The sequence below is a fragment of the Heterodontus francisci genome, chromosome 31 (genome assembly GCF_036365525.1).
Source record: "Heterodontus francisci isolate sHetFra1 chromosome 31, sHetFra1.hap1, whole genome shotgun sequence".
Lineage (NCBI taxonomy): Eukaryota > Metazoa > Chordata > Chondrichthyes > Heterodontiformes > Heterodontidae > Heterodontus > Heterodontus francisci.
Window position 1 is genome coordinate 57,223,981 of NC_090401.1, and position 21,268 is coordinate 57,245,248.

At 46.0% G+C, this 21,268-nt stretch overlaps 1 protein-coding gene across 1 annotated transcript in view; it reads left to right on the plus strand.

Moving 5' to 3' along the window:
- The window catches only part of si:dkey-34d22.1 (discoidin, CUB and LCCL domain-containing protein 1), a 143,058-nt gene that overhangs the window by 11,351 nt on the left and 110,439 nt on the right, over positions 1-21,268 (plus strand). The window contains exon 2 of the mRNA XM_068011694.1: positions 16,134-16,358. Within this exon, the coding sequence (XP_067867795.1) occupies positions 16,134-16,358 (225 nt within the window). The remainder of the gene's footprint in view (positions 1-16,133; positions 16,359-21,268) is intronic.

Consider the following 21,268-nt stretch of genomic DNA (forward strand, 5'->3'; position numbering starts at 1 on the left):
CTGGCATGGAAGCTCAAATGACTGCCATCTTGGCTTTGGGGGGCTTCTGTTGAAAGGACAGGACCTCACATCACTCTTGCACTCTATTCTCGTGCAGAGCCATTGGGTTGGATGAGCAGTGGCCACATGAGAGTGACCTTTGCTTCAAGGGAGAGTCACTGACTGACCTATCTCAGGATGGCAGCCTGCCTGTTCCCCCGTCAGACACTCCACCAGTGATCGGGTGATGGTGCCACACAACCAGCCAGGCCTAACTCCTGCAGCCCATGCTAAGGTACCGCAGTCTGCCCAGGGCTGCTTAGCGTCATTCTCCAAGGCCATCTGGTGTCCTCACTGGAAGTCCAACAGCCTTCCACCTCACAAGCTGTAGCCACATCCATCTTTCAGATGAAACCGAGGCCCAATCTGCCCCCTCAGATGGACGTGAAAAATCTCATGGCACTATTTCGAAGAAGAGCAGAAGAGTTATCCTTGGTGTCCTGGCCAATATTTATCACTCAACCAGCAACACTAGGTTGATGGAGAAAATGAAGTCGCATGGGGTCCAGGGTGTACTAGCTAGATGGATAAAGAACTGGCTGGGCAACAGGAGACAGAGAGTAGTAGTGGAAGGGAGATTCTCAAAATGGAGACGTGTGACCAGTGGTGTTCCACAGGGATCCGTGCTGGGACCACTGTTGTTTGTGATATACATAAATGATTTGGAGGAAAGTATAGGTGGTCTGATTAGCAAGTTTGCAGACGACACTAAGATTGGTGGAGTAGCAGATAGTGAAGGGGACTGTCAGAGAATACAGCAGAATATAGATAGATTGGAGAGTTGGGCAGAGAAATGGCAGATGGAGTTCAATCAGGGCAAATGCGAGGTGATGCATTTTGGAAGATCCAATTCAAGAGTGAACTATACAGTAAATGGAAAAGTCCTGGGGAAAATTGATGTACAGAGAGATTTGGGTGTTCAGGTCCATTGTTCCCTGAAGGTGGCAACGCAGGTGAATAGAGTGGTCAAGAAGGCATACGGCGTGCTTTCCTTCATCGGACGGGGTATTGAGTACAAGAGTTGGCAGGTCATGTTACAGTTGTATAAGACTTTGGTTCGGCCACATTTGGAATACTGCGTGCAGTTCTGGTCGCCAGATTACCAAAAGGATGTAGAAGCTTTTGAGAGGGTGCAGAGGAGGTTCACCAGGATGTTGCCTGGTATGGAGGCGCTAGCTATGAAGAGAGGTTGAGTAAATTAGGATTATTTTCATTTGAAAGACGGAGGTTGAGAGGGGACCTGATTGAGGTGTACAAAATCATGAGAGGTATAGACAGGGTGGATAGCAAGAAGCATTTTCCCAGAGTGGGGGATTCAATTACTAGGGGTCACGAGTTCAAAGTGAGAGGGGCAAAGTTCAGGGGGGATATGCGTGGAAAGTTCTTTACGCAGAGGGTGGTGGGTGCCTGGAATGCGTTGCCAGCGGAGGTGGTAGACGCGGGCATGATAGCGTCTTTTAAGATGTATCTAGACAGATACATGAATGGGCAGGAAGCAAGGAGATACAGACCCTTAGAAAATAGGTGACATGTTTAGATAGAGGATCTGGATCGGCGCAGGCTTGGAGGGCCGAAGGGCCTGTTCCTGTGCTATAATTTTCTTTGTTCTTTGTTTGTTTAGAGAGGGTGCAGAAAAGATTTACAAGAATGGTATGGGCGATGAGGGATATCAGTTACATGGATTGATTGGAGAAGCTGGGGTTGTCCACTTTGGAGAAGAGGAGGTTGAGAGGAGATTTGATAGAGGTGTTCAAAATCATGAGGGGTCTGGTCAGAGCAGATAGAGAGAAACTGTTCCCATTGGCGGAAGGGTCGAGAACCAGAGGACACCGATTTGAAGTGATTGGCAGAAGAACCAAAGGCAATATGACAAAAATTCTTTTTACTCAGCAAGTGGTTGTGATCTGGAATGCATTGACTGAGACTGTGGTTAAGGCAGATTCAATAATGGCTTTCAAAAGGGAATTGGAAAATGGATAAGCACCTGAAGTGAAAAAAAAATGCATGGGTACAGGGAAAGGGCGAGAAAGTGGGACTAGCTAAATTGCTCGTGCAGAGAGCTGGTATGGACTCAACAAGTCGAATGGCCTCCTTCTGTGCTGTAACCTTTCTCTGATTCGATAAGAAGGAGATATAGGTGCCCTTGTGGCATAGAAAGCCCTGGCACACTTGTATACTGCAAACTGAGAGATGTTGCTGATGTCTCCTGTTACAGCTTGAACAGAGTCCCATTGCACAAGTTGAGGACCAAGCTAGTCTTAACAGGGACAGGCAGTTCTGACCATGACCAGGTTCGATGTTCGTATTGTGACTGCCGCAGGTACCCTAACTCAGTGACAGCCTTCTCAGTGAAGCTAAAGGCTTCTCATACATTGCTCGAGAGTAAAGTTGATCTAGAAGTCTTCTTCTTCTTCTTCTTCTTCTTTGGCCTCCTTGTCTCAAGACAATGGGTAAGTGCCTGGAGGTGGTCAGTGGTTTGTGGAGCAGCGCCTGGAGTGGCTATAAAGGCCAATACTAGAGTGACAGACTCTTCCACAGGTGCTGCAGATAAAATTGGTTGTCGGGGCTGTTACACAGTTGGCTCTCCCCTTGCGTTTCTGTCTTTTTTCCTGCCAACTGCTAAGTCTCTTCGACTCGCCACTCTTTAGCCCCGCCTTTATGGCTGCCCGCCAGCTCTGGCGAACGCTGGCAACTGACTCCCACGACTTGTGATCAATGTCACAGGACTTCATGTCGCGTTTGCAGACGTCTTTAAAGCGGAGACATGGACGGCCGGTGGGTCTGATACCAGTGACTAGCTCGCTGTACAATGTGTCCTTGGGGATCCTGCCATCTTCCATGCGGCTCACATGGCCAAGCCATCTCAAGCGCCGTTGACTCAGTAGTGTGTATAATCTGGGGATGTTGGCCGCCTCGAGGACTTCTGTGTTGGAGATACGGTCCTGCCACCTGATGCCAAGGATTCTCCGGAGGCAGCGAAGATGGAATGAATTGAGATGTCGCTCTTGGCTGACGTACGTTGTCCAGGCCTCGCTGCCGTAGAGCAAGGTACTGAGGACACAGGCTTGATACACGCGGACTTTTGTGTTCTGTGTCAGTGTGCCATTTTCTCACACTCTCTTGGCCAGTCTGGACATAGCAGCGGACGCCTTTCCCATGCGCTTGTTGATTTCTGCATCGAGAGACAGGTTACTGGTGATAGTTGAGCCTAGGTAGGTGAACTCTTGAACCACTTCCAAAGTGTGGTCGCCGATATTGATGGATGGAGCATTTCTGACGTCCTGCCCCATGATGTTCGTTTTCTTGAGGCTGGTGGTTAGGCCAAATTCATTGCAGGCAGCCGCAAACCTGTCGATGAGTCTCTGCAGACACTCTTCTGTGTGGGATGTTAATGCAGCATCGTCAGCAAAGAGGAGTTCCCTGATGAGGAACCAGACAATTACTGTGGCAAAGAACAACAACAGTTCAAGACCAGCCAAATTTTTCCCTTGTGTGGACAAAGTAAGCTTTCCAAACTGAAAAAAAAACACCAAAAAGAGCCTGGCTGTCAAGCAGCAGCCTGAAGTGACAAACCAGCAACTGGCCTGTAAGCAGTGATCCCTCTAAGTTGTGTATGGCTGCGCAAAAATCATAAAGGTACCACACAGAGTGCTCACAAACTCTCCCCTTTAAGATGCTGTGCATGCACCAGCCAGGCAAAAAAATTGTACTGTGCATTGAAATAAACAGGTCACGCACAACAAAGAAAATTGATAGGGATCATTGCCTTTCAGTACTGGATGATCCATTTCAATAGCCCCGGTGAGGGTGGGCTTTCCTGCCAGTTATTGCCATGATGTTCTGTGAGAGTTCAGCACCGGGACGTTTCAAAAACTGAAAGCAATAGCAAAATGTGATGGAGTACTAATTTAAATAAATTATTTTGCAATTTAAAAGTTGCCAACACACATTCCTGTCATGGCACATCTACCTTATCCGGTACGGCAGGTGGCAATCATCCAGCTGGGAATGAATGCATGCTTTTGCCCATCATATTTTGAGCTCAGTAAGCCATTTAGCATATGGAGGACTAGGTGCTGTGCAGCCCTACATCTCGACCACCTGCTGTTAATAGAGGTTCTTATTTTCCCTTATTAGCCAGATATTGTACAGAGAAATCAATTGTGCTTTTAAATAAACCCGCAACCTCTACCACCTCAAAGAACAAGGACAGCAGGCACTTGGGAACACCACCACCTGCAAGTTCTCGTCCAAGTCATGTACCATCCTGACTTGGAAATATATCGCCGTTCCTTCATTGTTGCTGGGTCAAAATACTGGAACTCTCTCCCTAATAGCATTGTACTAGTATCTACACCACACGGACTACAGCAGCTCAAGAAGGCAACTCCCCACCAACTTCTCGATGGCAATTAGGGATGGGCACTAGATGCTGGTCTTGCCAGTGACGCCCACATCCCACGAATGAATATATTTTTAAAAATTGGTTTTAGGTACAGTAATTTGTGCAACATAACACAGTCCAATTCACTTTATAAAAAAGTTGTTTTACAGGTAACATTGACAACTTGTGGGCAGAAGAAGGGAGGATCACCCTTAGATTACTGAGCAGTGAAAGAAAACAGATTAAAATGTCTTCATTATAGAATTAACGTTCTTTCTTTCATCCCCTTTTTTCCCTCCATGGACTTGAACTACTTTGCAGCACCTCACCCGCCTGGCCATTGTTCAGTTCTGAGACAGTGAATGTCATCATGCTATTCAACCACAGATAGCATCACAAGTCTAATCCTGTTCTTGCCAAATACTAAGGCACAATTTTCAGCAGGAATTACCAGTCAGCAATCAGGAGCAGAAATCCTGACATCATTTCCCTCCTCCCTAGCCCAGGGGTGCTGGAGCTAATTGTAGCATCTCAATTGCTGCCTCAGCTGAGATTATGCAAAAACAATCCTGGGCTAGGGATTGAAGCCAGAACTTCTCAGCTGTGTGGCTGAGTATTACATCAGGTGGTGGCTTTACCCAGAACAACACGCCCTTAGCCTAAACTATAGCACCATTGAAATAAGTGTAGGAATGGGGGAACCTCCCAACAATTGTCATGTAGTAAACTATAGCTTGATGTTGAATGGCTTTCAGTCTGAATTTATTTCTTCTCCTGCTGTGCTAACATTGACATTGCTGTCTACCTCTCCTTGGGATTTCCCTGAAATTTGCGGCTGAGTTTAGTGTGGCTGTTTGGAGTGGGAATTGAGGCATGGGGATCTGGAGAATAGCATCGAATGAATCCGCCCAGAAATCCAACGTCATGATGTCCGGATTTAGTCAGTGGTGGTAAAGCATCAAGGCTGCGTCATTGCCCCAATACGATGGGAGTGTAATTTAAATGATAGAACAGTTAGTTTTAATGCATTTGCATGTAATTGTAAACGATTCCATGGGGAAGCCCAGACATTGAAAGCTGGCAGCACTGAAGCGGGACATCAGTGTCGCGACGGGTAGACAGCCATGACCAGCACTGCATAGGGGAAAAGGGGGGAAAGGAGGTCATTGTCGGGCTGCAGTGCTGAGTGCTCTGCATGTGTTGGCTGCATCTCGGGTGGTAATAACAGGTGAGCAGGGTGTCTGGTATTGTCCAAGGGGGTGCTGGGTATTCTGCAACGGGAGGCTTGGTTTCGGGTGGTAGTACTGAGCGATTAGGGTCTCAGGTGTTGAGTAAGGGAGTATTGGGTGTCAGGTGCTGTCCAAGGTGGTACTGGGTGTCGGGTGATCTGCAAGGGTGGGCTTGGTTTTGGGTGGCAGTACCAGGTGCCCATACTGCTGGGTCAGAGGGTCTGCTATCAGCAAAGGTGGGCACTTGAGGGCCATTATCGAGTCTACTGGGCGAAGTAGCAAAGGGAAAGCTGCCAAGACAAGTTCATATCTGCAAACAGAGCTGTGGAGTCTCACTGATCACCTGACATCAATCTCCTACACACTGTCTTTTTGGATCCCCATGGTGTGATGCAGCGCCTCTGACAGAGGGAGGGCCAGGAGGCAGCTGCACCTGCCCGTGAGGCTCCACAACAGAAACAGCATCGGTAGACCATGGCAAGAAGTAAAGGCCGGCTCTGGTCTGCAAATGAAACCTGACCCGAGCCCGACAGAACCACATCTGACCTGAGCCCGGCCTGGCCTGAGTCCTTTCATTTTTTCCCACGCCCGACCTGAACCTACCTTCCGTTTTTCACTTTGTTGCTTATCTGCACAAGCTTTAAAAAACTGTAACAAAACCACCTTTCTACTCCAAAAAGTGCACAGTGGCACAGTGGTTAGCACCACAGCCTCACAGCTCCAGGGTCCCGGTTCAATTCTGGGTACTGCCTGTGTGGAGTTTGCAAGTTCTCCCTGTGTCTGCGTGGGTTTCCTCCGGGTGCTCCGGTTTCCTCCCGCATGCCAAAGACTTGCAGGTTGATAGGTAAATTGGCCATTATAAATTGCCCCTAGTGTAGGTAGGGAAATATAGGGACAGGTGGGGATGTGGTAGGAATATGGAATTAGTGCAGGATTAGTATAAATGGGTGGTTGATGGTCGGCACAGACTCGGTGGGCCGAAGGGCCTGTTTCAGTGCTGTATCTCTAAACATAAAAAAATACATTGGAGCCACTTACCGGAGGTGGTGATAGAGCATGTCTGACCCGACCCGACCCGAACCAAAGCCGACACCTGTCGTCGGGTTCGGGTCAGATAGTCATGTTCTAGCAAGAAGAGCCCACCTGTGCCAGAGGATGTACCAAACTCGAGTCAGCTACCTGTAGATGTCCGAGCGGCAGTGTCAGTGAAGACTGCAACTCTCCAGGGAGACTTCACTGACTTATGCGCCCTGCTGCTGGGCCTGGCCATGCACAGTCCTCCGACTGTCAGAGGCCTCGGCTGTCTCAGCCTCGGCCAGCTGCTCGGGTGTGTGTGCAGTGCTCTCACCAGCTTGTGACCCTGATTCTACAGCTGAATGGAAACCCACCGACGTGGATGTATCTGCACTGGTGGAAGGTGCAGGAGAGTCATGTGACGGTGAATTCTCTGACTCCTGATCCTCCTCAGAAGTAGAATTATGTTCCTTTTCTGCGGCCACTCACCTGCACGAGAGAACACAAAAATGAGTTAGGATGTGCAGGTCTCGTCATGCCAACCATGCGTGATGTGGGTCTCCAGAAATGAATTGTATATCAATGGAAGACAATCCTCACTCTCTTGCATGGAGACTCCAGTCTCTCCATCTACTATTGAGCGGCCGCCCTGGTTTCCGTTAGTTCAAATACCTCCTCCTCAGCCGTGGAGAGAGGCCTGATGTCTGGGATGCCTCCGCCAGTCTGGGATGTCTCTCTGCTGTTATGGGCCCTCTTGTCCTGCAAGTGGAAAGAGGGGGATGACCTCTCTGCGAAATATGACTAACATAACTGTTCTGCTAGTGGCAGCCCCTCGTCCCCTACTGGAGTATCCTATACAGCTCATCCTCCAGTCCGCTCTCGGGAGTTAATGGGGGTGAGTTGTGAAAGAAGGTGGCCAGTGGCCGAGATGCAGCCATGCATCTGTCAGGCTGAGGTGATGCTGAAGCCCCCTTTCCAGTCCTTTGTGGTGCCTCCCTCCCCATGGCCCACTTCCTCCTGCGTAGCTACATGCAATTCCTGAAAAGGAGAGCGGTGTGGAGCAGTTACCTTGGCAGAACGAACGAGGTCGTTGACCCCCTTGCAGCACTGGACCCATGTTCGGGGTGGGGGGGGTGACCCCACGGCTGCTGAGCTCCTCTGCGATCTCCATCCAGACTTGCTTGGTCAGGCGGGAGGACCTGTTCTTGCCATCACTGGGGAAGAGGATCTCTTGCCTTTCCCTTGCTGCCTGGAGGAGAATCTCGAGAATGTCACTAAACCATGGGGCCACCTTGTGTCTTCCTTCAGCTATGGTCGCTGCAGGCACACGTTCAGCTCCTTGCCTATCAGGCAGCAGAGGCAGCAGACAGAGTCCTGGGGCAGCAGAGGGCATTCAGGAAGGCACTCATTTAAACCAGGCAGGAGTGAATGCAGGGCGAGCAGGTCTTTATATATGGCACCAGCACCTGCTCCGGAGTCATCTGACACCATAGTTGGCGTCCCGAATCCCACCCCGTCGCATGATTGGCTGGGCTTCGCACTTCCATTATGATAATTGGCTGCCTGCTTTGTGATCGTGGCCGCACTCGTGACGAGTGGGCACAGCGTCCACTTCCGGATCTGCTGCCGGGACCTGCAATGGCCTCACTAAATCCAGCCCTTGGTTTGTATATTGCTGGGATAAAATCCCATTGCCGCTCATAGATTCCATTTCTGTTGCATTTCATTAGGCAATGAAGTGATCTTATTTTAAATATTGCTGTAACCTGTCCATTTGGCAACTAAAAACCAGCACCTTGTATTGCTTCAAAAGCAGACAATACTAGAAATACTCAGCAGGTCTGGCAGCATCTGTGGAGAGAGAAGCAGAGTAAACGTTTCGGGTCGGTGACATTTCATTATTATTGTAATCTCATTCCTTATTTGTCTAAGACCAGTTTATAAATATAAATATTTGATTGCACTTACTGACTGTGAAGTGTGGCTAGTGCATTGGTTGCTTAACCTGAATATGAGACATAGCATCGGTGGTTGGCCATTAATGACTTTTAAATTACTGTTAAGATTGTTGTTTACACAATGCTCTTTTATTGCTCAATATTTGGCAATATAAACTGATATGGTATCCATATGTTCAGAGACGAAGTTCTGCCATTAACATTGGTAAAGAAACAGCCATAACCAAAGCATTGCTGGCTGTACAAGTCAACAATGTGACTGTGGCAGTGCTCCAGTGTATGACTTTTCCCCATCTATTGTGGAAACTCTGTGACCAGATTGGGAAAGCCTCATGTGTGAGTTTGTCATATCAATGCCGGCACAGTGGCGCAGTGGTTAGCACCGCAGACTCACAGCTCCAGTGACCCGGGTTCGATTCCGGGTACTGCCTGCGTGGAGTTTGCAAGTTCTCCCTGTGTCTGCGTGGGTTTCCTCCGGGTGCTCCGGTTTCCTCCCACATGCCAAAAGACTTGCAGGTGGATAGGTGAATTGGCCATTATAAATTGCCACTAGTATAGGTAGGTGGTAGGGGAATGTAGGGACAGGTGGGGATGTGGTAGAAATATTCTTTTGGGCCTCCTTATCTCGAGAGACAATGGAATATAGGATTAGTATAAATGGGTGGTTAATGGTTGGCACAGACTCGGTGGGCCGAAGGGCCTGTTTCAGTGCTGTATCTCTAAAACTAAAACAAAACAATGATTGTACAAATATTTCGATGTTGCTGAATCCATCCTGCAGTAAAAACCTGGTGAATCTCATACAATGAGAACTGGTTTATATTATGGAACCACATCTGTAATCTAAGCGAGGATAAAGCATATCTGTCCAACTAAACCTGTTTGCCTCATTCAGCCTAGGTCATGGTAATCTTTCAGGGGTGGGGGGGCCAGGCAGTGTAGTGCGGAGAAAAGCTCCAAGTAAATAGCCCTTACACAATACAAGAAAATTGTGATCATAGAAAGTTTAAGGCACAGAAAGAGGCCACTTGGCCCATCGTGTCTGTGCTGGCCGATCCACCTATTCTAATCCCACCTTCCAGCATTTGGTCTGTAGCCCTGCAGCTTATGGCACTTGAGGTGCATATCCAGACTCCTTTTGAATGAGTTGAAGCTCTCTGCCTCAACTACCCTTTCAGGCAGTGAGTTCCAGACCATCACCACCCTCTGGGTGAAAAAGTTTTTCCTCATCTCCCCTCTAATTTTTCTACCAATCACTTTAAATCTATAACTGACCATTTTGAATTGGTGTGACAGAAAAGATACAGTGTGACTAGACTATGTATTGTGTCTGTGCATTCTGGAACAAATGAATATTCTGGCATCATGCAGTTGGTCTGGATGCTGCTTTCCAGGAATACAGCAAAACCAGCCAATATGATCATTCATAATTGTGCTTGTTTCCCTGAAGGTGACATAAGGAACCTCAGTCTGGGAACCAAATGCGAATACAGTTAGATTTTTTTTGATGAATACAAACCTTATGTAGCTGAATTGAAATAACTGCCAAATTAAGTATGTATATTTAGAAGGTTTGAACAGAGTTCATTGTGGTCAGCATAACATTGATCCTGTTTGGTTTTTACATTGGCGATTGGTTCCATAAAAGCAAGACATGGTACCGTTTTTGACATTGACTAGCTGTTTAAATGAAAAGGCTGCAGATGGTTGCATGTTAAATGGAGCCAATGTTAATTTTCAGCTTTGGCAGGGAAATACTGTCGATGAGTTTGGTCCAGGAAATGCTGAAAAAAGCGTAGGCTTGCACCACATGCATTTTGCAGTGCACATGATTATTGTAAAAGTGGCTATCAGCCATTCTTGGGAGAAAATAAATTGGCATGGTTCAGTATAAATATTAAGTACGTGTGTCCTTTTAATCAAACATTTATAGTTTTCCTTACAGAAGTGCAGATGATACAACCTTCAGATCTACATTGCTGCATTGGCTGTTTAAGTAAAGTCACAATTGTTGTGATGTTACACTTCACTGGGGAAGTTTTCCCATTGGAATTGTATCTGCAGGGAAAAATTATGGAACTTTAAAAAATTACCCTAAAATGGGACAGTACTGCCATACTCAGCAGCAAGTTACACTTGGTGCACCATTAGTTGGAAATTAAATTATTGTCTTTTTTTTTAATGCACTCACAACCTTGCTCTGCATTTCCAGAAACCTGGGATGTATTAAAACATGCATGACTAAGTGGCCAATTGGAAAGCACCTGCATAAGCTCAGTTAGACAGCTGCAAGGCAGTATAAATAGCGTATTCTAGGTCATTCAAGCTTGGCAGCATTCAATTTTTCAGAAATAGTGGAGCGGTACAGAGTGAATAGAGCAAGATTTAGGAATCGAGATCTGCAGATCACTGCCAAGTGCTCCCCAGGCAACAGAGGGTTATGTTGCCGATGCTCAGGCGATTGAGCTGGTTTAGGAGGCTATCACACAGGAGGTCACGTACCAGGAAACTTTGGAAGAATATTGGAAGAAGGCGTCAAGTGAAGACATCTGCCAAGGTGAGATGTGAAAATGAGAATGGACTATGTGTTTAGAGCCAACAAAGGCAAACAAAGCGAGTTGTGGGTGCCAAATGATTTTGCTTGAGTAAATTTAACTACAGCTGATCCAATGATCATCTGTAAATAGAGCAGAAAGGGATGAACATGGATGATGGCAGGATCCAAACAGAGCCTTGATGTGTAATTTCTGTAAGAAATGAAAAGCCAGCGTAGAAAGTGTAAGGCAAGCTTTATGAATCAAGATTTGCTGATTATAATATATGGGCACAGCGACTGATTACTAAAATAAAAGCAAAATACTGCGGATGCTGGAAATTTGAAGTAAAAACAGAAAGTGCTGGAAATACTCAGCAGGCCTGGCAGCATCTGTAGAGAGAGAGAGAAGCAGAGTTAACGTTTCAGACCTGTGACCTTAACATCAGAACTGATGAAAAGTCACAGACCAGTACTTTAATTCTGCTTCTCTCTCTCTCTTCACAGATGCTGCCTGACCGGCTGAGTATTTCCAGCACTTTCTGTTTTTACTATGCGACTGATTACAAGTTCAGTTTCCGTTATATGTATTAAGTCACTCCTGCAAACTCATCTGATACTTGTCATCAGTAGCTATTTATACATATGACAGTTGAAAATGATTCAAGACTAACTAATTGTCAGCTGTATGTGTGAATAATTATACAGTGCACTCAGAAAATTCCCAGCCATTCTCAAATTTGCTTTACACAAGATACTTTACATTCAGCTAAAGTATGTATAAACTTATAAAACTCTGCTGCCTAAAATAGCCGGCACAGAATATTTGTATATTAATCTTGCAGAAAAATGCAGCCTTCAAGAAAACAGAGTGCAGATAGGTGGAGAGATTTGGCTTGCTAAAACCATCATTTCCTTCAAAGAAGCTATCATAGAGATCATCAATGAAGAAGTTATACATAGCATGGGTTATATGCAAACAGGAGCAGATGAATCTTCTCCAGGCTTGTAGAATTATGATCACACACTTTCTCTATACATCTAAGTGACTATGTTGAGCTGTAAATGTGCTGTGTATTGTCTGCAGCCAAGAACATGCCAAACAATTTGCATTATATTGTGCTTTTTTCTGGTTGTAGTTACACCACAAGTCTAGGAGCAGAAAGTTCAACCACTCCATCAACAAAAAGCCTCAACAAAACACTCAGTTACATCATTACTTCAGGCATGCACCAAACCAGAGGGCAGACTCTGGTGGGTTTTAGTGATTTTTAGAAGAGGAAGCACAGGGTGAGTCATCTCCCCTAGCTATGGGAGGGAAGAAGACAGTGGCTAAGGAAGGGCTAGGTTCCTGTGGAGGCACAAGATCATCGTGGAACCTCCACGATCTGACTTCACAAGGCCATCTATGAAAAGAGAATAATTCTGGAACACAAACTGGTATAACAAATACTTATCTCCTTGAGGGCATGATGCTAACAATTGGACTGCGTTATGTAATGTCACTTGGGAGCGGCAGTGCAGACATACCATGCTGCGCAAGTTCACATACTACATCTGGTAGGCAGATCATGTTGAACACACATTGTACTTGTACTATTTTCAGTAAAGTAGACATCATATCAGCTTCCATTTATTAGTCATTGTTTACAACACTACTGAGGATTGGTTGTTTCTGTTTTTTTTTAGAAGTTCAATGAAGCATCAAGAAAAGAATCAGGATGTGTAGAGTTTTTCTGATATCTCCTAGGTCCTCTTCAGCATCCTCCCCCTGGTGTGCCAAAGTTTATGGCTGCTCACCTTCTAAAATACCTCTATGTAGTGCTGCATGCAGCACGTCACTACTACACTGCCAACTTGCTTTGAAATATATTGTACAGTGCTCCTGAGTGATCCACACACCAGAACCATTAATGGAGCATATCAAATGTATGCTTGATGATGTTTGTGTCTCTTGAACATGCATCATTAGATGTTCTTTGCTGGAGCAGGGGTGGGATAAATGGATTCCAATGATGTCATGAGCCATATTTTGAATAGGCAGCCCCTATGTCTCAGCAGCCTACCATCCAAGTGGTTTCTCCAGAATAAATGAGGAACCTATAACACATAGTCACTGTGACTACTGCCTGGAAACAGTGACGAAGGAATTCAATTCATAGCTGTCGCTTATGTACCTGATTAAATAGGTGATCAGGAGGTCAGAATAAGGGGTAAGGAGAGGACCTGGACCGCCCCATTATCGACTAAGGCAGGTCTGATGATATATTCAGGTGTAAAGGGCCAAGCAACCTGACTGCCTGAAAAGGGTATAACTCTACTGTACAAGTTGGGGTTCTACGCCAGTTACCGGACCCCAATGAAAAATTCAGGAACAAATGAGTGAATCTTGCACTGTATTGTTCCAAGTCCTGAGCAGCCTAACTAGTAGTTCTTAATGGATCCGCTGGAGTCTGCTATTAAATAAAAACCACAAAACTTCTTCAGTTATATTATTGTGAAGCCAGAAAAATACTGCAAGCTGTTCCCCACCCAGTCTCCAGCACTCAGCTTTGCTTCTCTTTTTCTCCCCACTTCTTGGGACCTAACTACAGGCTGGCTGTGCCCTGACTGCCCACTGCTGCTGTTTCCATTCAAATGAAGCTGAATTCCACATTGGGCTTGGGCATTACATTACTGAATTTCACCACCATCGACATCCCGGGGGTTGCCACTGAACAGAAACTTAACTGGAACAGCCATAGAAATACTGCGGCTACAAAAGCAGGTCAGAGACGAGGAATTCAGCAGCGAGGAACTCACCTCCTGACTCCCCACTGCCTGTCCACCATCTACAAGGCACAAGTCTGGAGTGTGATGGAATACTCTCCACTTGTCACATGCACAGAGCAATGACTCCCCTGAATTGCTGACTGTTTTGGGTGCAATTTGGATTTCTGCCCAAGTGTATTCACTACGTAAGTATTTGGTGCATAGCAGTCCATTTGAAAGTTCATTTAATATTATTGCTTTCTGTTGATGAACACCATGGGAAGTTGCCTATGGCGACATATCAAAGCTGATTGTAATATATTTAATGATTTACGAAGGAAGGGCATCTTTTTATTCTTTCTTGGGATGTGAGGATCGCTGGCAAGACCACAATTTGTTGCCCATCCTTAATTGCCCTTGAGAAGGTGGTGGTGAGCTGCCTTCTTGAACCGCTGCAGTCCATGTGGTGTAGGTACACAGTGCTGTTAGGAAGGGAGTTCCAGGATTTTGACCCAGTGACAGTGAAGGAACAGTGAAATAGTTCCAAGTCAGGATAGTGTGTAGCTTGGAGGGGAACTTGCAGGTGGTTGTGTTCCCATGCATCTGCTGCCCTTGTCCTTCTAGGTGGTAGAGGTAGCGGGTTTGGAAGTTGTTGTCACAGGGACATTGATGAGATGATGCTGTGCATCTAATAGCTGGTACACACTGCTTTCTTGGGCGCTGGTGGTGGAGAGATTAAATGTTGAAGGTGGTGGATGGGGTGCTGATCAAGCGGACGGCTTTGTCTTGGATGGTATCAAGTTTCTTGAGTGTTGTTCAAGCTGCACTCATCCAGGCAAGTGGAGACTATTCCATCACACTCCAGACTTGTGCCTTGTAGATGGTTGACAGGCAGTGGGGAGTCAGGAGGTGAGTTCCTCGCTGCTGAATTCCTAGTCTCTGACCTGCTTTTGTAGCCGCAGTATTTATATGGCTGTTCCAGTTAAGTTTCTGTTCAGTGGTAACCCCTGGGATGTCGATGGTGGTGGAATTCAGTAACGTAATGCCAATGAATGTCAAGGGGAGATAGTTAGAAACTCTTGTTGAAGATGGTCATTACCTGGCACTTGTGTGGAGCAAATGGTACTTGCCGCTTATCAGCCCAAGCGTGAATGTTGTCCAGGTCTTGCTACATGTGGGCAGTATCTATAATGTGAATTATGCAACACTGAATCACTCTTGCTAAGTCCCTTGCTGTTGCCTGGAAAGAGCCTGTTGCAAAAATGTTGACTGCCGTCATAACTGTTTATGATTTCTGGTAATGGACCAGTGTCGTCCTTTGATTTGCAGGTTTCGTTCTAGGAGCTAGGACAATTTATGTGCGGCTTTCTTACTCTGGGACTGGTGTCTCCACATATTTCTCCTCAGTATGATCAGGAAAGCTGAGACACCAACATTAGATAGCTGCCTGGGGTATACTGAGTACTGGTAGCCATCCTCCTATGACCTTGGACTTCTTTGGCCCTCCTCTGTTTGCCGCCTCCTCTCCTAGTGACATTTGCTCATGAGCCCAAACTGTTGTATGGACTGAAACACTGGAATCATCCTTTACAAAATGTCCTTCTGTACTCTATGTTAGAGCATCTGCCAACTCCCAACTGCCTTAACAACATCTTTACTGAGGGAGTAAATAATGCCATATGAGCTGGAAGTTAAGCATGATTACATTTATGCATTCATCTTTAGTTGGTCCTGAACAAGCCAAAAGAAACATTAATGTAGAATTTGTATGTTGATGTGCATGAATGTAGTTTGATTTCAGTTGGAACTTTGAGAGCATCGGCAAAATGTGCTAAAGCTCTGTTCATGTAACAAACAGGATTACATATTAATACATACGTGATTAATACATACATGAAGCATGTTTTAGCTCCATTGGAGTGAAACAAGTTGGTTAACATAAACTGTGTGGTGAGGAACAATAGCTTGTCTGTTTCATCCACAGATACTGACGAACCTGCTGAGCATTTCCAACAGTTTCTGCTTTTGTTTCAAATTTGGAACATCTGCAGTATTTTTTTCTGCTTTTTAAAAAAAAATTGGTTGATAAGTTCAGGTGAAAGTCTTTGCTGTTTTAACAAAGATGCTCACTATGTTAATCTGTATAAAATGAAATAGTTAATAAAGACATTTTATCCCAGGACTTGTAGCTGGAGATTTACTGTCGTTATTCCACTCTGATCCAGGTGATGGATGTGGGCATACAGTCATTGGCCCTGAAAGTGGTACTCTGACTTCCAAGAACTATCCTGGCACCTACCCGAATCGCACGTTGTGTAAATGGGAGCTGCATGTTGCATCGGGAAAGAGTGTAATTCTGAGGCTTGGTGACTTGGACATTGAGTACGCAGAGGACTGTTCATCCAGTTCATTGAAAATCTATACTTCAGCATCTGCTAATGACAGCTACGGTAAGGAGTATACTGAATAAATTTGTCAATGGCTTTTTTTATAAACGTAACAAAGTACATTAAGAAAATGGAGCAAGATGTGTATTTCCATGTAGCCATTCTGAACTGTGTTAAAGAGACGGGTTTGCAGCAGGCGGTGTGAGATTGATTGCCATTTGGTTGGAATACTATTCTTAATGGTACATAGAATGTGGTGACATTTTTATTTTTGCATAGTAGTTAAACAGTCCCATTGAAGAGATGAGTTATACATTAACAAGAATAAATGTTTGACTAAATTAAGGGTGATTTGCTGTGAAACCAGTCTGTGAAGGGCACCCTTGAGGCCAGTTTCCAGTGCGTTCTGTTTCCGTGGAATTGCTGAAAGGGCTGGGATTGACTAACTGCACTTTAATGAAGTGTAATGAGCATATTTGGGGACGGGAGGGAGAGAAAGTGCAGAGGCCTCAGCAACATGCCTTTGGATGGTGTGTGCGCATTGTTGCGTCTGTGTTTAGATGCCTTGAACAATTTTGTGTGTGTAAACATCAATTTAACTCCACTGAAGGCGTGTGCGGTCATTTCTTCATATACATGCATAAGGTATTAATTAATATGTTGTCATATGGACTACAGCATAGTGATGCACAGTTACAGTCCCAACAGTGGAACATATATAAGGAGCAAGAGGGTAACTAGAGAAAGGATTGGCCCACTCAAGGACAAAGGAGGAAATTATGCGTGGAGTCAGAGAAAATGGGTGAGATTCTAAATGAGTACTTTGCATCGGTATTCACCGAGGAGAGGGACATGACGGATGTTGAGGTTAGGGATAGATGTTTGATTACTCTAGGTCAAGTCGGCATAAGGAGGGAAGAAGTTTTGGGTATTCTAAAAGGCATTAAGGTGGACAAGTCCCCAGGTCCGGATGGGATCTATCCCAGGTTACTGTGGGAAGCGAGAGAGGAAATAGCTGGGGCCTTAACAGATATCTTTGCAGCATCCTTAAACACGGGTGAGGTCCCGGAGGACTGGAGAATTGCTAATGTTGTCCCCTTGTTTAAGAAGGGTAGCAGGGATAATCCAGGTAATTATAGACCAGTGAGCCTGACGTCAGTGGTAGGGAAGCTGCTGGAGAAGATACTGAGGGATAGGATCTATTCCCATTTGGAAGAAAATGGGCTTATCAGTGATAGGCAACATGGTTTTGTGCAGGGAAGGTCGTGTCTTACCAACTTAATAGAATTCTTTGAGGAAGTGACAAAGTTGATTGATGAGGGAAGGGCTGTAGATATCATATACATGGACTTCAGTAAGGCGTTTGATAAGGTTCCCCATGGTAGGTTGATGGAGAAAATGAAGTCGCATGGGGTCCAGGGTGGACTAGCTAGATGGATAAAGAACTGGCTGGGCAACAGGAGACAGAGAGTAGTAGTGGAAGGGAGTTTCTCAAAATGGAGATGTGTGACCAGTGGTGTTCCACAGGGATCCGTGCTGGGACCACTGTTGTTTGTGATATACATAAATGATTTTGAGGAAAGTATAGGTGGTCTGATTAGCAAGTTTGCAGACGACACTAAGATCGGTGGAGTAGCAGATAGTGAAGGGGACTGTCAGAGAATACAGCAGAATATAGATAGATTGGAGAGTTGGGCAGAGAAATGGCAGATGGAGTTCAATCAGGGCAAATGCGAGGTGATGCATTTTGGAAGATCCAATTCAAGAGTGAACTATACAGTAAATGGAAAAGTCCTGGGGAAAATTGATGTACAGAGAGATTTGGGTGTTCAGGTCCATTGTTCCCTGAAGGTGGCAACGCAGGTCAATAGAGTGGTCAAGAAGGCATACGGCATGCTTTCCTTCATCGGACGGGGTATTGAGTACAAGAGTTGGCAGGTCATGTTACAGTTGTATAAGACTTTGGTTTGGCCACATTTGGAATACTGCGTGCAGTTCTGATCGCCACATTACCAAAAGGATGTAGATGCTTTGGAGAGGGTGCAGAGGAGGTTCACCAGGATGTTGCCTGGTATGGAGGGCGCTAGCTATGAAGAGAGGTTGAGTAGATTAGGATTATTTTCATTAGAAAGACGGAGGTTGAGGGGGGACCTGATTGAGGTGTACAAAATCATGAGAGGTATAGACAGGGTGGATAGCAAGAAGCATTTTCCCAGAGTGGAGGATTCAATTACTAGGGGTGACGAGTTCAAAGTGAGAGGGGAAAAGTTTAGGGGGGATATGCGTGGAAAGTTCTTTACGCAGAGGGTGGTGGGTGCCTGGAACGCGTTGCCAGCGGAGGTGGTAGATGCGGGCACGATAGCGTCTTTTAAGATGTATCTAGACAGATACATGAATGGGCAGGAAGCAAAGAGATACAGACCCTTAGAAAATAGGCAACAGGTTTAGATAGAGGATCTGGATCGGCGCAGGCTTGGAGGGCCGAAGGGCCTGTTCCTGTGCGATAATTTTCTTTGTTCTTTGTTCTAACTATATTTGTCCTTAAATGCTCTTATATATTTACTTTTTCTTCACAATTATTTTGGTGAGTTTTTTAATACTCGTCAAAGTGATGTTTGTTAATGTTAGGAAACAGAGCCTGTCCAAGCAGAGCCTGTCCCCATTTCAAGCATGCATGTCAGGTATATCATGGTTATGCCATTTCAGAGGTGCCCTTCCAGTACAGAGCAGCTCTGCGATGTCAAATACGAGTGTGTGTCAGGGAGTGGTTTTGTAAGGAGCCCTGAAGATTTGTCATTATTCAGGATGGTGACTAGCCAGCATCACAATTACGAAATAGCAGCATCCAGCTTTACTGTGTATTGGGATGCTCCTTTTCCCAGCCCGGGCTCCAACTGATTGGAATCTGGGTCCTTCCTAGAAGCTGATTTTCACTTCCTAACATGTTCAATGGCTGAATTTCACAAATGTGCTGCCTGCCAGATTGTTGCTCGGTTTACCAGCAGAAATATGCACCAATTCATTTTGTCTTATCTAAAGGTAATGCCCTCGGTTAATTACTTCTTGATCAGATTTCTGCTGATTCCTCCATTGACCATAGTTTATTCTGCGCTAACACTTCCAACAAATACTAATGCAATAACACGACACTTTTTAAAAATTAATCATGGCTCATGGTTGTGTTTTTTTTTTGCTGGTTTCGGTTAGTAAGGCTGGTCATTTGCTCAAGCAAATGGTGAAACCGAGAAATGCAAAGTCATGAAACATAAAACAATGTAGTCAGTGCCTGGAGTGCACTTGATAAATGCATTGAGAAACTGTACTGCTGTGATACAAGTTCCTCCCTGATTAATTAACTCAAATTGCATCCAGGTAAACTTTGTGTCTAATTTCTGACTTTGAGCATTGATTTTCTGTGCTTTTGGGGACTGTCCCAGCTATTCGCCTGCCCTGTCCCAGCTATTCGCCTGCCCTGTCCCAGCTATTCGCCTATCCTGTCCCAGCTATTCGCCTACCCTGTCCCAGCTATTTGCCTGCCCTCTTCCAGATATTTGCCGATCCTGTCTCAGCTATTCGCCTACCTTGTCCCAGCTATTCGCCTGCCCTCTTCCAGATATTTGCCGATCCTGTCCCAGCTATTCGCCTACCTTGTCCCAGCTATTCGCCTGCCCTCTTCCAGATATTCGCCTATCCTGTCTCTGCTATTCGCCTACCCTGTCCCAGCTATTTGCCTGCCCTCTTCCAGATATTCGCCTATCCTGTCTCTGCTATTCGCCTACCTTGTCCCAGCTATTCGCCTGCCCTCTTCCAGATATTTGCCGATCCTGTCCCAGCTATTCGCCCACCTTGTCCCAGCTATTCGCCTACCTTGTCCCAGCTATTCGCCTACCTTGTCCCAGCTATTCGCCTACCTTGTCCCAGCTATTCGCCTACCTTGTCCCAGCTATTCGCCTACCTTGTCCCAGCTATTCGCCCACCTTGTCCCAGCTATTCGCCTACCCTGTCCCAGCTATTCGCCTGCCCTCTTCCAAATATTCGCCTATCCTGTCTCTGCTATTCACCTACCTTGTCCCAGCTATTCGCCTACCCTGTCCCAGCTATTCGCCTGCCCTCCTCCAGATATTTGCCGATCCTGTCCCAGCTATTCGCCTACCTTGTCCCAGCTATTCGCCTGCCCTCTTCCAGATATTTGCCGATCCTGTCCCAGCTATTCGCCCACCTTGTCCCAGCTATTCGCCTACCTTGTCCCAGCTATTCGCCTACCTTGTCCCAGCTATTCGCCTACCTTGTCCCAGCTATTCGCCTACCTTGTCCCAGCTATTCGCCTACCTTGTCCCAGCTATTCGCCCACCTTGTCCCAGCTATTCGCCTACCCTGTCCCAGCTATTCGCCTGCCCTCTTCCAAATATTCGCCTATCCTGTCTCTGCTATTCACCTACCTTGTCCCAGCTATTCGCCTACCCTGTCCCAGCTATTCGCCTGCCCTCCTCCAGATATTTGCCGATCCTGTCCCAGCTATTCGCCTACCTTGTCCCAGCTATTCGCCTACCCTGTCCCAGCTATTCACCTGCCCTCTTCCAGATATTCGCCTATCCTGTCCCAGCTATTCGCCTACCTTGTCCTAGCTATTCGCCTACCTTGTCCCAGCTATTCGCCTACCTTGTCCTAGCTATTCACCTACCTAGTCCCAGATATTCGCCTACCTTGTCCCAGATATTCGCCTACCTTGTCCCAGCTATTCGCCTACCTTGTCCTAGCTATTCACCTACCTAGTCCCAGATATTCGCCTACCTTGTCCCAGATATTTGCCTACCTTGTCCCAGCTATTCGCCTGCCCTGTCCCAGCTATTCACCGACCTTGTCCCAGCTATTCGCCTACCTTGTCCCAGCTATTCCCCTACCCTGTCCCAGCTATTCACCTACCTTGTCCCAGCTATTCGCCTACCTTGTCCCAGCTATTCACCGACCTTGTC